The following is a 12624-nucleotide window of genomic DNA, read 5'->3' on the forward strand; positions in this document are numbered from 1 at the left end:
TTGGGACTGCCACATAGTTCCAGGGCCTGAAGCAGGGAATTGTGGTCCACAGGCCATTAGAAAGCTGAGAAACCTGTGCTTCCCAAGAAGTCAGGTGGAGGAGTCAGCTGAAGGATAAGCAAGTACCCTGCATCTAGATAATCGAGGTAATTCCTTCCCCCTCTGCCACAATTTAAGTAAAAACAAATAAGAAGAGGTATTTTGATTAAATACACCTGGATAGAGAATAGGAGTCTTTTCTCAAATGGGAGAGAATTTATTTGTGAGGCTTAACTTTCATAATAATACGAAGACCCTATTAAAGTTCCATAAGTCGCCTTAATAAGGTAAATATTTAGGCTGATTTTATGAGGCTTTCAGACTTTAGTTTTGAGAATGTTAATGGTTATGAGAATGTGCATACATGATCACAATCAGGATGGTAAAATAAACCAAAGGACAAGCTGTGAAACTGGGCTTTAAAACCTGCTTTATTAAACTAGATCAGTGTTTGTCAACCTTCACTACACATGAGAATCAACTACCAACCATGTGTGTTAACCACCTCCGACATCCAACCTGGTCAAGCCCTCCAATGACTACACCCTCAGACTTCTAGTCTTCAAGATGAGACCCCAGACAATGAGAAGCAGAGACAAGTCATATCTACTTTGTCCAAATTCCTGACCCACAGAGGCCAGGGGCATTAAAAAATGGTGGTTTCAGACCACTAACTTTAGGGATGATTTGTTAAACAACAATCCTAACTGGGACATCTGGAAAGCGGCTAAAAATCCCAATGCCTAAGGTGCCACTACAGCCCAATTAAGCCAGAAACTCTGGGGGTAGGACCCAGGCATCGATTTTTAAAGCCCCCCAGGTGATTCTAATGTGCAACCAAAGTTTAGAACCATGTCCGGACCCCTACTGTCCAATACAGTAGCCATCTGCAGTTTAAATTTAAACTAATGAAAATGAAATAAAATTTAAAATTCAGTTCTTTGGTTGCACTAGCCACATTTCAAGTGCTCAGTAATCATGCATGGCCAGTGGTTACCATATTGGACAGCAGATGTGTAGAACATTTCCATCATCACAGAAAATTCTATTGGACAGTCCTGGTCTAAAGCAGTGATTCTCAAAGCTTGGTCCGGAGCTAACAGCATCAGCATCACCTGGGAACTTGTTAGAAATGCAAATTCTCAAGCCAAGCTACTGGATCAGAACCTTTTGGGTGGGACTGTTTTCTTCTTTTTTTGACATTTATTTATTTGGCTGCATCGGATCTTAGTTGCAGCACGTGGGCTCTTCATTGTGGCATGTGGGCTTTTTCTCTAGTTGTGGCACACGGGCTCAGTAGTTGCGGCAGGAGGGCTCAGTAGTTGCAGCATGTGAGCTTAGTTGCCCCATGCCATGTGAGATCTTAGTTCCCTGACCAGGGATTGAACCCACATCCCCTTCACTGGAATACAGATTCTTAACCACTGGACCACCAGGGAAGTCCCCTGATGCACTCTTAAGTGTGAGAACCCCTGGGTTGTTACTGTCCACACAAAATCATTTTTTCCATGACCTAGCTCATACTTAAATCTGAAATTTATCAACTTTAACTCCACTATAATATAAGGGAGTATGTTGTCATGCAATTTATGTCGTGCAAGATATGTTGTCATGCAATTTCAAAGATGTATTTTTGTAGTAGCAAGCTTGCTTGGGAAGAAATGCCTTGCAACTAGCAAAGGATTCTTAAAAAGTTCCTCGAAGATGCTCTCAGTTATTTACAATCATTAAGAGGAACAACTTTCAGGTCCAGAAATATAGAAATATGGTTTAAAATTATGAAACTCAACAAACTACTCAATTATTACAATTATGAAAACTATGTTGCATGACAAAATATAAATGCGAGGAAAGCAAAACACAAAATTGTAATTACAAATATTTATATTATATGGACAAGGACAAAATGAAGAAAGGGGAAAAATAAGAATAATGGATTTGTTAGGTTTGCCCAGACAATGACACCTTCCCCCTGCCACCACCCCCCCTTTTAAATTTCTGTCATGCTTCTTATAAAACATTTTAGAGTATCTAAGGAAGCAATCTTTTTAAAAGATACAATTGCGCTTTGACGTGAAAAGTTCATTTCAAGAATGATTTGGTAAAACAGTTCTACTGCTTCATCAATGATTCACTGAATTGTTCATCTCGTAGTAAAATGAAATCAAGACTGCATTCAAGCAAAAGATGAGGCTTGGACTGGTTGTCCACCTAATTCTGAGAGTCTCCAAGAATTTCTCCTGTCTACTTTTCTTTTTTTAACCTTAGATCCTACAATCAAATAAAAGAATTACTCATTTTTACAATAAAATTTTAGAGATGTGAAAACTTGACATTTTTCCCATGCTTATTTAGTTTCCACATAGTTGTTGGGCGGTAAAATGCCAAATAAACTAATTTTCCAAGGAAGAATTTCTCATATTTTCTTCTTATATTTGCAAATCCAAATTCCCAGAAATACTGTGTAATCTTTGAAAAGATAGCTCTTGAATCCCATATAAATCAACTCTTGATTGTTTTAATGTGAATTTTAGCATACTTCCTTTATTGACAGCTGTGTTGTTAGTAAACTTCATTTCCTATGTTGTGAAGGTACAAAGTTCTCTTTCTGAGCGTTTCTGTATGTCTTGTTGGTTTCTCCGTTTCATTTGCCAGTAATGTTCTCCAAACTCCTTTAAACTCTAAATAGCTCCAGGGAAGATTTGAGAAAGGGTAACTGTAGTTGAATAACTGAGAGACCTTGATGTCTTCAGAAAGCTTACTATGTGTGAAAGACTTTTTCTTATAAAGTTCTTTTTTTTTTAAATTATTTTTGTCTGTGTTGGGTCTTCGTTGCTACATGCGGGCTTTCTCTAGTTGCGGTGAGCAGGGGCTACTCTTTGCTGCAGTGCACGAGCTTCTCACTGCGGTGGCTTCTCTGGCTGTGGAGCACAGGCTCCAGGCGTGCAGGCTTCAGTAGCTGTGGTGCGTGGGCTCAGTAGTTGTGGCTCGCAGGCTCTAGAGTACAGGCTCAGTGGTTGTGGCACACGGGCTTAGTTGTTCCACAGCATGTGGGATCTTCCCAGACCAGGGCTTGAACCTGTGTCCCCTACACTGGCAGGCGGATTCTTAACCACTGCACCACCAGGGAAGGCCTATAAATTTCTTTAAAATATGAGTGCACAGCATGTGTAATTTTATTGAAAATTGGAAACAATCCAAGTTATCCACTTATCTCTAACTAGATTTTGCCAGAAGCAGCCAAGTGGTAGGATGATAAACTGGCCAGTTTGGTATCATTTTGAAAAATTTCCCCAGCCCAACAAGCATACATATTTTAAAATTAATGATGACAAAAAAAAAAATCTCCTAACTAAAATTTTTGCAATAGTGATACAAAAACAGGATTTTTCTTATTTTTCCAGCTTTTGTACTGACTACACTGATTATCTTCATTAATGTGGGTAGCTAAGAGTTGTATAAGGCAGCTACTACCTTTAATTCTAGCATTTACACGTGCTCTTAAGAAAAAGAAAAGCATTTTTATTTCTATTGTTGGAAGCTAAAAAGAAAAGGGAGTTGACAGAACCGTTTATTAATAATCATTTTTTTAAAACAACAAAGAGAATTTACAAAATGCTTTCTGTGTGCTGGGCATTCTTGAATCTAGGCCCTAAGAACACAAAGATAAATCATATATAGTCCTTGTCCTAGAGAAAGCCCAAAATCTATACATTTGAGATTCAACATAAAAGACAGACACCAACACCAACAAAACTATGCACTAAAAAAAAAAAAAAAAGACCGACTATATAGAGGAAACTATCATTAGTGTCCTCAGAAAGACACAAAAAATGCCACAACCAGAAAACAAGCATAGGATGCTATTTTTAAAACAAACAAAAAAAAGACTATAAGAGTTCTTGGAAATGAAAAATATAATAAAAATTAAACATAGGGTTGAAAGATAAAGTGGATGAAATCTCCCAGAAGGTTGAATAAAAACAAGAGATAAAAAGTAGAAAGGAGGGCTTCCCTGGTGACGCAGTGGTTGAGGGTCCGCCTGCCGATGCAGGGGACACGGGTTCATGCCCCGGTTCAGGAAGATCCCACATGCCGCGGAGCGGCTGGGCCCGTGAGCCATGGCAGCTGGGCCTGCGCGTCCGGAGCCTGTGCTCCGCAACGGGAGAGGCAACAGCAGTGAGAGGCCCGCGTACCACCAAAAAAAAAAAAAAAAAAAGTAGAAAGGAAAAATAAAGTAATTAGAGGACCAGTTCAGGAAACCCCATGCCCAAATAAGTGTTCCAGAAAAGAACTGAGTAAATTTAAAAAAGTGTTTGCTAATGAATTAATTCAATAATTTTTTTTCAGAACTGAAGGATGCAAGTTTCCAGGTCCAAAAGGCCCACCATTGTGATTTCACAAAAATGGGGAAGAAAATATTCTATAGGATTCCAGAAAGGGAAAATCTAGGTCACGTCTAAAGGATTAGAAATCCAAATAGCTTTGGACTTCTCAAGAGAAACACTGGAAGCTAGAAGACATTAAAGCAACAATATCTTCAAAATAGAATTTGATACCCATCCAAACTATTAACGAGGTAAGTGGGTGGAATGAAGATATTTTCATGGTTTTAAAACCCCTTACTTCCCAAACATTCTTTCTCAGGAAGCTACCAAAGGATATGCTCTACAAAATTGAGACAGTAAACCAAGAAAGAAAAAGGAAACAGAAAAACAGATTCCACACAGAAGAGAAATAAAAGGAATTCTCAGAATGATGTGACAGGAACCCCAGGATGACAGCTACATCAGGCAGAGAAGGTTACCAGTTCATAAAGGAACATGTTAGAAGGATCAAGGAGAAATGTCTCTAAGAAGATGAAATCAAGAGAGCACTTGATAATATCCAAATGTCTTGAAAGGAGATGTGGGCAAGGGAGAGATAATTTAAAAGTTGAATTAAGGGTAAGTACATAAAAAAGAAGCAAATTAGAGAGAAAGGAAAAAAATTAAAACATTTATTAACTCCAGGGAAAACAAAAAGTGTTGTATGATAGGAGAAATCATGGAAGAGACATGGCTCAACTGTAAATAATGTTCTATACAGTCATTTAAATAATGGAAGCACTAAATACTGATACATTATATAACTATATTGGGAAAACGGGGGATGGGGAGAATTCGGGGATGGGGTGAGAATAAGGCACAGAAAGGAAACAGAGAGAACGAATTAAAAACTAGCACTACCAGCATGTTACTCAGAAATATGGAGGGAAATCCCAAAAGAATAAGCTAAAATCACTATATGTGGCTGCCTCTGGGACTAAAAATGAAGAGGATTCTTCTTTTTAAACCATAGCCTTTATAAATTATAAAACTACTTCACACTTCAAACTATTACACTGATTTTAAAATATATATACAAATATATGTATGCAGAACCCAACCTCTTAACCATTAAACTTGTATTTTTCAAATTATAAACTTGTGACCATTTAGCGGGTTGTGAAATTAATTCTGTAAGTCACAACCATCATTTCTAAAATGAATTAAAACAAAACCAGGTAGGGCTTCCCTGGTGGCGTAGTGGTTAAGAATCCGCCTGCCAATGCAGGGGACACAGGTTCAAGCCATGGTCCAGGAAGATCCCCCATGCCGTGGAGCAACTAAGCCCGTGTGCCACAACTACTGAGCCTGCGCTCTAGAGCCCTCGAGCCGCAACTACTGAAGACTGCGCGCCACGAGCCGGTGCTCCACAATGAGAAAAGCCACCGCAATGAGAAGCCCATACGGCGCAATGAAGAGTAGCCCCTGCTCGCCACAACTAGAGAAAGCCCACGCAGCAACGAAGACCCAACGCAGCCAAAAATAAATAAATAAAAATAAAGTTCCCTTTATAAAAAAAAAGGTGGTAGAAAATAACAGAGACATTGCACATAGTAAATTTTTTCATGAACCTTCATATACGTACACACAACAGTGCATAATGTAAAATGTATGTTTAACTGTGAACAAAATAATTTTAAAATTACTATCTATACAGCATTGTAATTACTTTTAGTCCTGTTTTTTAAAGTGAGAGATGACAATCTATCTTTATTGTAAAGCAAAGAAATGGAAAACGTTGACAGCTAATGAAAATATTCCATTGTGACACTCTTTAAAATGCCACTGATATCATGCATGAAGAATGCTCACTCCTATATTACTGAAATCTAAATACTCTGCTTTCTTACAATCAACTTTGTAATATTTGAACCAGAGAGAAGAGTAACAACACAGAAAACACAATAAAACTCAAAGTCAATCAGATAATGTGGAATATTACTGCTTCTTAGGTGATGGATCTTTTTCATTTTATATGATTTTAACTAATTTTTAAATTTCCAGTCTACGGATATACTCGAGCAGAAGGAACCATCCTAGACGACTTTGGAATAGCAGTGGAAGCCAGTCTGGTGGAAGAAACGATCAAAAACTTGCAACATATAATGCATAAACTAGAAAGTATAGATGCAGTCGACCAAGATGTAGTTTTCTTCCACTGACCCACCCTCATATACTTTAAAAGCTACACTACCCACCTTGCAGTATGGAAAAATTGGGCAAGTTAAAACTTTGATGCTCTTTTACTAAAACCCTAAATTTAGTCCAATTTTTAACTTAGCTAGGTTATACTGACATATGCACATTGCTTTGGATGCTTACCCTACAATTCACTTACTTTAAAATGATTTAAAATAAGAACAAACACGTCTGCAGAAAGCAAGTTCCATTATACTCTCATAATAAAGCGTCACTTCTTAAAAGTTATAAAGATCAGATTCATATACACATGGGTATGTATATTTTTAAAACCACTACTACCACCCATACAGGATATTAAAAAATAAAAAAATATGAAGGAGTCAATATACTGGTATTTAATTATAGAAAAGATATTTGTGGAAATATATATATATATAAAATGTGTGTGTATTTGAAAATATGCATGAGAAGTTAATGACTGTGGTTACTTTTTGGACAGGTGAGGGGATGGGAAGAGTAGGGATGACAACCAGGGTGAGAGGAAGGCTTTGCACTGTACATCTGCTTCTACTTTGATTTTAAAACTATTACCGGGCTTCCCTGGTGGCGCAGCGGTTGAGAGTCCGCCTGCCAACCCAGGTGACGCGGGTTCGTGCCCCGGGGCGGGAAGATCCCGCATGCCGCGGAGCGGCTGGGCCCGTAAGCCATGGCCGCTGAGCCTGCGCGTCCGGAGCACAGGCTCCGTAACGGGAGAGGCCACGACAGTGAGAGGGCCGCGTACCGCAAAAAAAACCACTATTACCTATTTTGGCAAATTAGGGGTTCTCATTCTATTCTCCCTTCATGAATTGCCTGGCTTCCGCACCCTATGCCACATCCTGCACGCACGCACACACAATCACCCATAAGTAATTTGAGGCAGGTGTGCTTTCACTTTGACAAAAGACTTTCTCCCGATCTTGAAAAAGTGAACCTGTACTCTTAGCACCCACGTGACAGGCACAAATGCCACCTGTCTTTGCAGGACGCCAGGACCCCGGGTCACATCCACAGCCCCTCCTCAGCACATCCATCACACTGCAAACCATCACACTGCAGACATTTGCTGAGGGCCTGCTATGTGCCAGATGCTGTTTGGAAACATGGGACACAAAAGTCAGTAGGACAAGGTACCTGCCTTCCCAGATCTCAAAGCCTCGAGGAAAGGAGACAGAAGAGCAAACAGGTAATTTCCAAATGATACGGTATATATAGTGGGAAAAGTGTAATCTACATAATCTACCACATTATATTTTAATTATTTTTTCCCCTGTTTTCCCACGTCTCTCAAAGGTGAGAGTCTCTGGCACAGGCAATGGGTCCGTAGTGATCTTTGGATCCCCTGAGCTAAGCATGGTACCAGCATGATCTGAACTTCATAAATGTCTCCTGCATGGTAATGCAATGGTATTTTAAGAAATACATTCATATATGTCTTAATGTTTCAGAATGGTGATTGATAAACACATCAACTATTAACCTGGACCTCTGTGGTGTATTATAATCTTAGAATTTCAGAACCAAAACAAACATCTTTAACCTCAGAAGACCTGTGATCTTTTAGTCCTTAACATGTAGTTTTGGCTTTGATTCCATAAAGGGGGAAAATCATGAAAGCTAAGCCTATCTGTTTCTTTTCCTGGAAACCAATGCACTCTTGTTTGTTTTTACTGGTAGGAGTGGAAGCTTTCACCCAGTAACTTAAAATTCCAACCATGGTTAATACATTAGTAATTTCTTGCAATATTCAGAAAAAAAAAGTGATTTTCAATTTGACACAGGTTTGCCAATATTAATTTAAAACTTCTTACACTTCAAACCTTGGACTTCTAGGTAAGAAAAATAATAGTCTTGCCTTGCTCTGAGCTCTATCCAAAACAAATGATAGAAATGAATTGCAAACATAACATGAAGCGTTGTTGCAATTAATCAACCCAGAACCCAAGGGAGGAACTGTTTCTATTTTTAAGTGCACTGTTGCTTTAAGGGAAGACCCACTGGAGAAACATAAAACCAAGCTGCCTAATGAAAATCAAAATGCATTTGGTGTCTCCCTCCTTGCAAAGACAGTAATCCTAACCTGCAAGCAGCACTGCTGTGTTCACTCCTCCCAGTGCGTCTGTAAACTGAATGACAGGTACCCAGGCAGAATCCCACAGAAAGGGCCCATCCACCACTCAAAGAATCATATCTGTCAGGAGGTCAGAACAAGAGAACACCCATGTTTCAGTGCTATTCTTATAGTTCCAGATAAGGGGCTATTCCAAGAAGCAAGCAGATGGATAAATCCCAAAGTCACCCTTCAAATCATTACTTAAAAGATGCTGATTAGTAACCGCAGTGGTGGCCCTAAAAATGATCAATTGATTATTTAGCAGTTCCAACCATCTACAGTTGTAATTTCTATCCAAATTCCACAACACTAAATCTGTGTCTGCCCACAAATGACAAAGCTTCATTTCATTAAATAGTAGCTAACAGTAACACTCCTGATGGTTAAGAGTGACAAGGAGCAGGTGTCAAACCAGCAAGGGAAACAGAAGCCACAGCTACATAAAAGGAGTTAACATTCTACCTGTTCCCTAGACAGCTTTGAAGACTCTGACCCAGCAGAATTTTTTTCTCAAACAATATTCAGGTTGGGGGGGGGGGGTTTGGGAAATGTTGGTGATGTGGGTGACTAATTTAATCTGTAAATATCTTAATTTACTCAATGAGTTTACTTACTATCACTAAGAAATACACAACTACATTGCTATAAATGTATCTAAAATCCTATAAATCTCTAAAATGTATCTAAAAGTATTATTCAAGGATACATCCATTACTGAAAAGTATTTAACATATTTTAAATACAACTCAGCTATTTACAATAGCCATAACAATCTGCTACAGGAAGCAGAATGTTTGCACATTGGATAAAAATTTCTAGCCTCAGCACAAAAAGCAAAGAATCCCCAAACTTACCTCCTGATAATTTCTCCCCCCCAAATTTAGTAAAACTATGCCTGAACACCGCATGATTATAGAATGAAGGCAGTTGCTTCCTTTAGCGATAAAGTAACAAACCCTACTTCAGAGTCTCTCTTTAGTGAAAAAAATCTCTGAAGAACAACAACAAAAAAATCACTAAATTGTAACACATCAATCAACAGGTGACTTTTAGAAACACAAACTCTCGTCAGAGAGGAATTAATTTTGTCAGATCTCCCTGATTTCTCTTTCCTATTTTTACAAGCTACTGTATTGCTATGCTGAATGAATTCCAACCGTTTTCTTCTCAGGGGCTTACCAAAAAAATGCCAAATATTCAAATTATTTTAGGGCATTTTCCCATACTGTTGCGTGGAATAGAGCAGAATTAATAAGGATCCAACAGTTACCACTTTTCAAATGCAAATGTTGCCATCTAGTAAATGCAGCCCCTTTTAAACATCCCCCCAGTGTCTACACAGCTCCAGGCACTACTTTTGTTTCCTTGAAAATCGAAATTCGCGCATTACATTCAGGCATTATCTCAACTCAGCACCAACAAAAAAATAGATCTTAAATGGTCCAGGCCTGAGCCTGCATCGTACAAAACTGTTCTGCTTTATTGTGCGGAGGTGTTCCCCCCCACCTCCCATTTTACACACAAAGTTCCTTAACAATTCTGCCAAGTAAAGCAAACAGTACAGTGGTGGAAAGAACCAGGGGCACTGGGTTCCACGAACTAGGCCTTGGGGTGGTCACTTGCTCGCCTCAGGCCTCAGTTTTCTCATCTGTAAAATGTGGCTATTGGACTAATCATCTCTAGGGTCCCATCCGGCGCCCTCGAAGCCGGCCGGGGACACAGCGGACTGGTCCTGGTTCAGGCCGGGGTGCCCTGCCTTGATGCCGCTCTAGATGGGAGGGGACAAGGGGGAGGGGGGCAGAGGGAGGAGAGAGAGGAACTTGGACTTGCAACAGCTTCAGACAGGAGCGTGCGACAAACTTGAAGCCGTCCTCCTAACAATAGGCAAGAGCACTCCCATTTTCCTGGCTCAAACTTGCAGGAGGCAGCGGGGCTGCACCCTCCTGCCCGCCCTCTCGGCACCCGCTTTACCTTTCTCCCTGTTTGGTGTTAGAAGGAGGAGGGTGCAGGACCGTTTGATTCCCTTCCATCTCCACCACGCACTTGGTGTTCAGTTCCAGTTCTGAAAGCAAAAGGGAAAACGAACGTTGCCAAGCCGAGCATCCGTGCCCGCAGCCCGCCTCTGCGCGCCGCGCGGGACTCCCCCGGGAGGCGGCCGAGCCCGGAGCCGGGAGCCGGGAGCCGGCGCACCGGGTCCCCGCGGCCGGTGCGGGCGCCGCCTCCGCCCCGGCGCTCCGGCTCCGCTCCCGCCGGTCCAGCCCCGCGGCCCCGCAGTTTCCAAAGTTGCCCCCGCCCTCATCCCGACCACAAACGAAAACGAGCGGAAAGCTCCTCACCTCGTCGGTTCAGGGGCCGGACCCGGACGGCAACTTTTACCTTGGTATCCGACATGTTGGCGGCGCCCGCTCGGCCCCAGGCGGCCCCTCACGCGCGGCGCCGCCGCCGCCGCAGCCGCGCGCCCCCCGAGCGCGGCCGCCGCCGCTGCTCCGCCGTATGCTCCGTAAGGCAGCGCCGAGGCGCGCGGGCCATCCCGGGGGAGCGCGACGCGGGGCACGGCCGCGGCCCGGGGAGGGGCGGGCGCGCGGGCGGGCGCGCGGGGCGGGGCGCGGCGGCGGCGGCGGCGGCGGCGGCGGCGGGCGGGCGGGCGGGGAGGAGGCCGCGCCGCCCGGGCCCAGGCGCCGCTCTAGCCGCGCCGGCCCAGCCGACCGCAGAGCGCCGCGGCCCCTCGCGGCCGCCCCGGGCCCGGCCGCGCCGCCATCTTCCGCGCCTCGCCGCGCCCGCGCCCCCGCGGCTCGGGGAGGCTCGGCCCGGCGGCGCGCGGCGCCCAGCGGAACCCGGAGGGGACGGCGAGCGGCGCGGCGCTGGGGGCCGCTGCAGTCTGGGGCGGGGCGCCCGGTTTCTCCGGGCCCGGCCTGCACCCGCGCCGGCGGGGACCCCACGGGTACCGCCTTGAACTCGAGTCACCTTGTGGGGCCGCTGTCACCGCAGCCCCAGAGCTCTTGGGCGTGCCGGGTGGGCAGGCCTTACCCACGGAATGAAATACGCCTCAACCGAAATGCCGGCACGCCGCCCCCTCCGCCCGCCCGGCACCGCACGGAGCGCGCAGCTGCATTTTCAGATGCGTGTGGTGAACCGAGGCTGGAAATCAATCTGTGCCTCTGCCACCGAAAGAGTGTGTGTTTGCAAAGACTGCTCTCACTTCCTTCCCTTGCCCTTGCACTTTTCTTGAGGGAGAGCTGTCAAGTGGGCTGGAGGGTCATTCACTCTTACATAAGAATTTAATAGCCATGGATTCCGTCGTCCTGCCATAGGCCCACCTCGCTGCCAGGGCGGAACCGGGGGATCTGATTTCTTCTGTGCGGTTCAACAAGTGCTTCTTGGGCGCTTACTGGGAGCCGGGCATGTTGAAGCGTACCCAAGTCTAAAATCCCGAGTTTACATCTGGGGAAATCTTTCCAATTTGCTTAAGTGTAGAAATTCAATCATTCACAAGGTCACTGGAAGTTGTATTGGGGACCAACTGTGTGCAAAGTGCTGTGGAGGACACACAAAAACATGAATAAAGTCATGCATCCTGTGCCACAGACACACACTCTGTGGCGGGAAAAACAGCCCCGAGTCAGGTATAACTAGACTGCTGGCAGGTGCTATGAGGTTTAATTCTGTCTCCAACAGGTGCCAAGTATGGGCTTGACACCATCACCTTCCCTGTCATATCATGAAAGCCTTGAATACCTAAGAAATTTCAACTTTATTCCAAAGGCAGTGAGAACTGAATGAAGGCTTTGGTCTTGGAGCCCAGGACTGCCTCTTTGGGGTGTTTTTTTTTGTTTGGTTGGTTTGGTTTGGTTTTGGCTTCGCAGCGCACTTGCCCTTGGCAGTGAAAGTGGGGAGTCCTAACCACTGGAACGCCAGGGAATTCCC

The 12624-nt window shown here is 43.7% G+C and overlaps 1 protein-coding gene across 5 annotated transcripts in view; it reads right to left on the reverse strand.

The window, feature by feature from the left end:
- KIF13A (kinesin family member 13A) overlaps positions 1-11155 on the reverse strand; it is a 216047-nt gene extending 204892 nt beyond the window's left edge. For all 5 annotated transcript variants that reach the window (XM_082662895.1, XM_082662897.1, XM_082662894.1 and 2 more), the window contains exons 1-2: positions 11037-11155; positions 10672-10762 (exon numbers count right to left, since the gene is read on the reverse strand). In XM_082662895.1, the coding sequence (XP_082519021.1) occupies positions 10672-10762; positions 11037-11091 (146 nt within the window). In that variant the 5' untranslated portion in view covers positions 11092-11155. The remainder of the gene's footprint in view (positions 1-10671; positions 10763-11036) is intronic.
- Positions 11156-12624: the final 1469 nt, after the last annotated feature.

This window comes from Grampus griseus (genome assembly GCF_964374135.1).
Source record: "Grampus griseus genome assembly, chromosome: 10".
NCBI classification, from domain to species: Eukaryota; Metazoa; Chordata; class Mammalia; order Artiodactyla; family Delphinidae; genus Grampus; species Grampus griseus.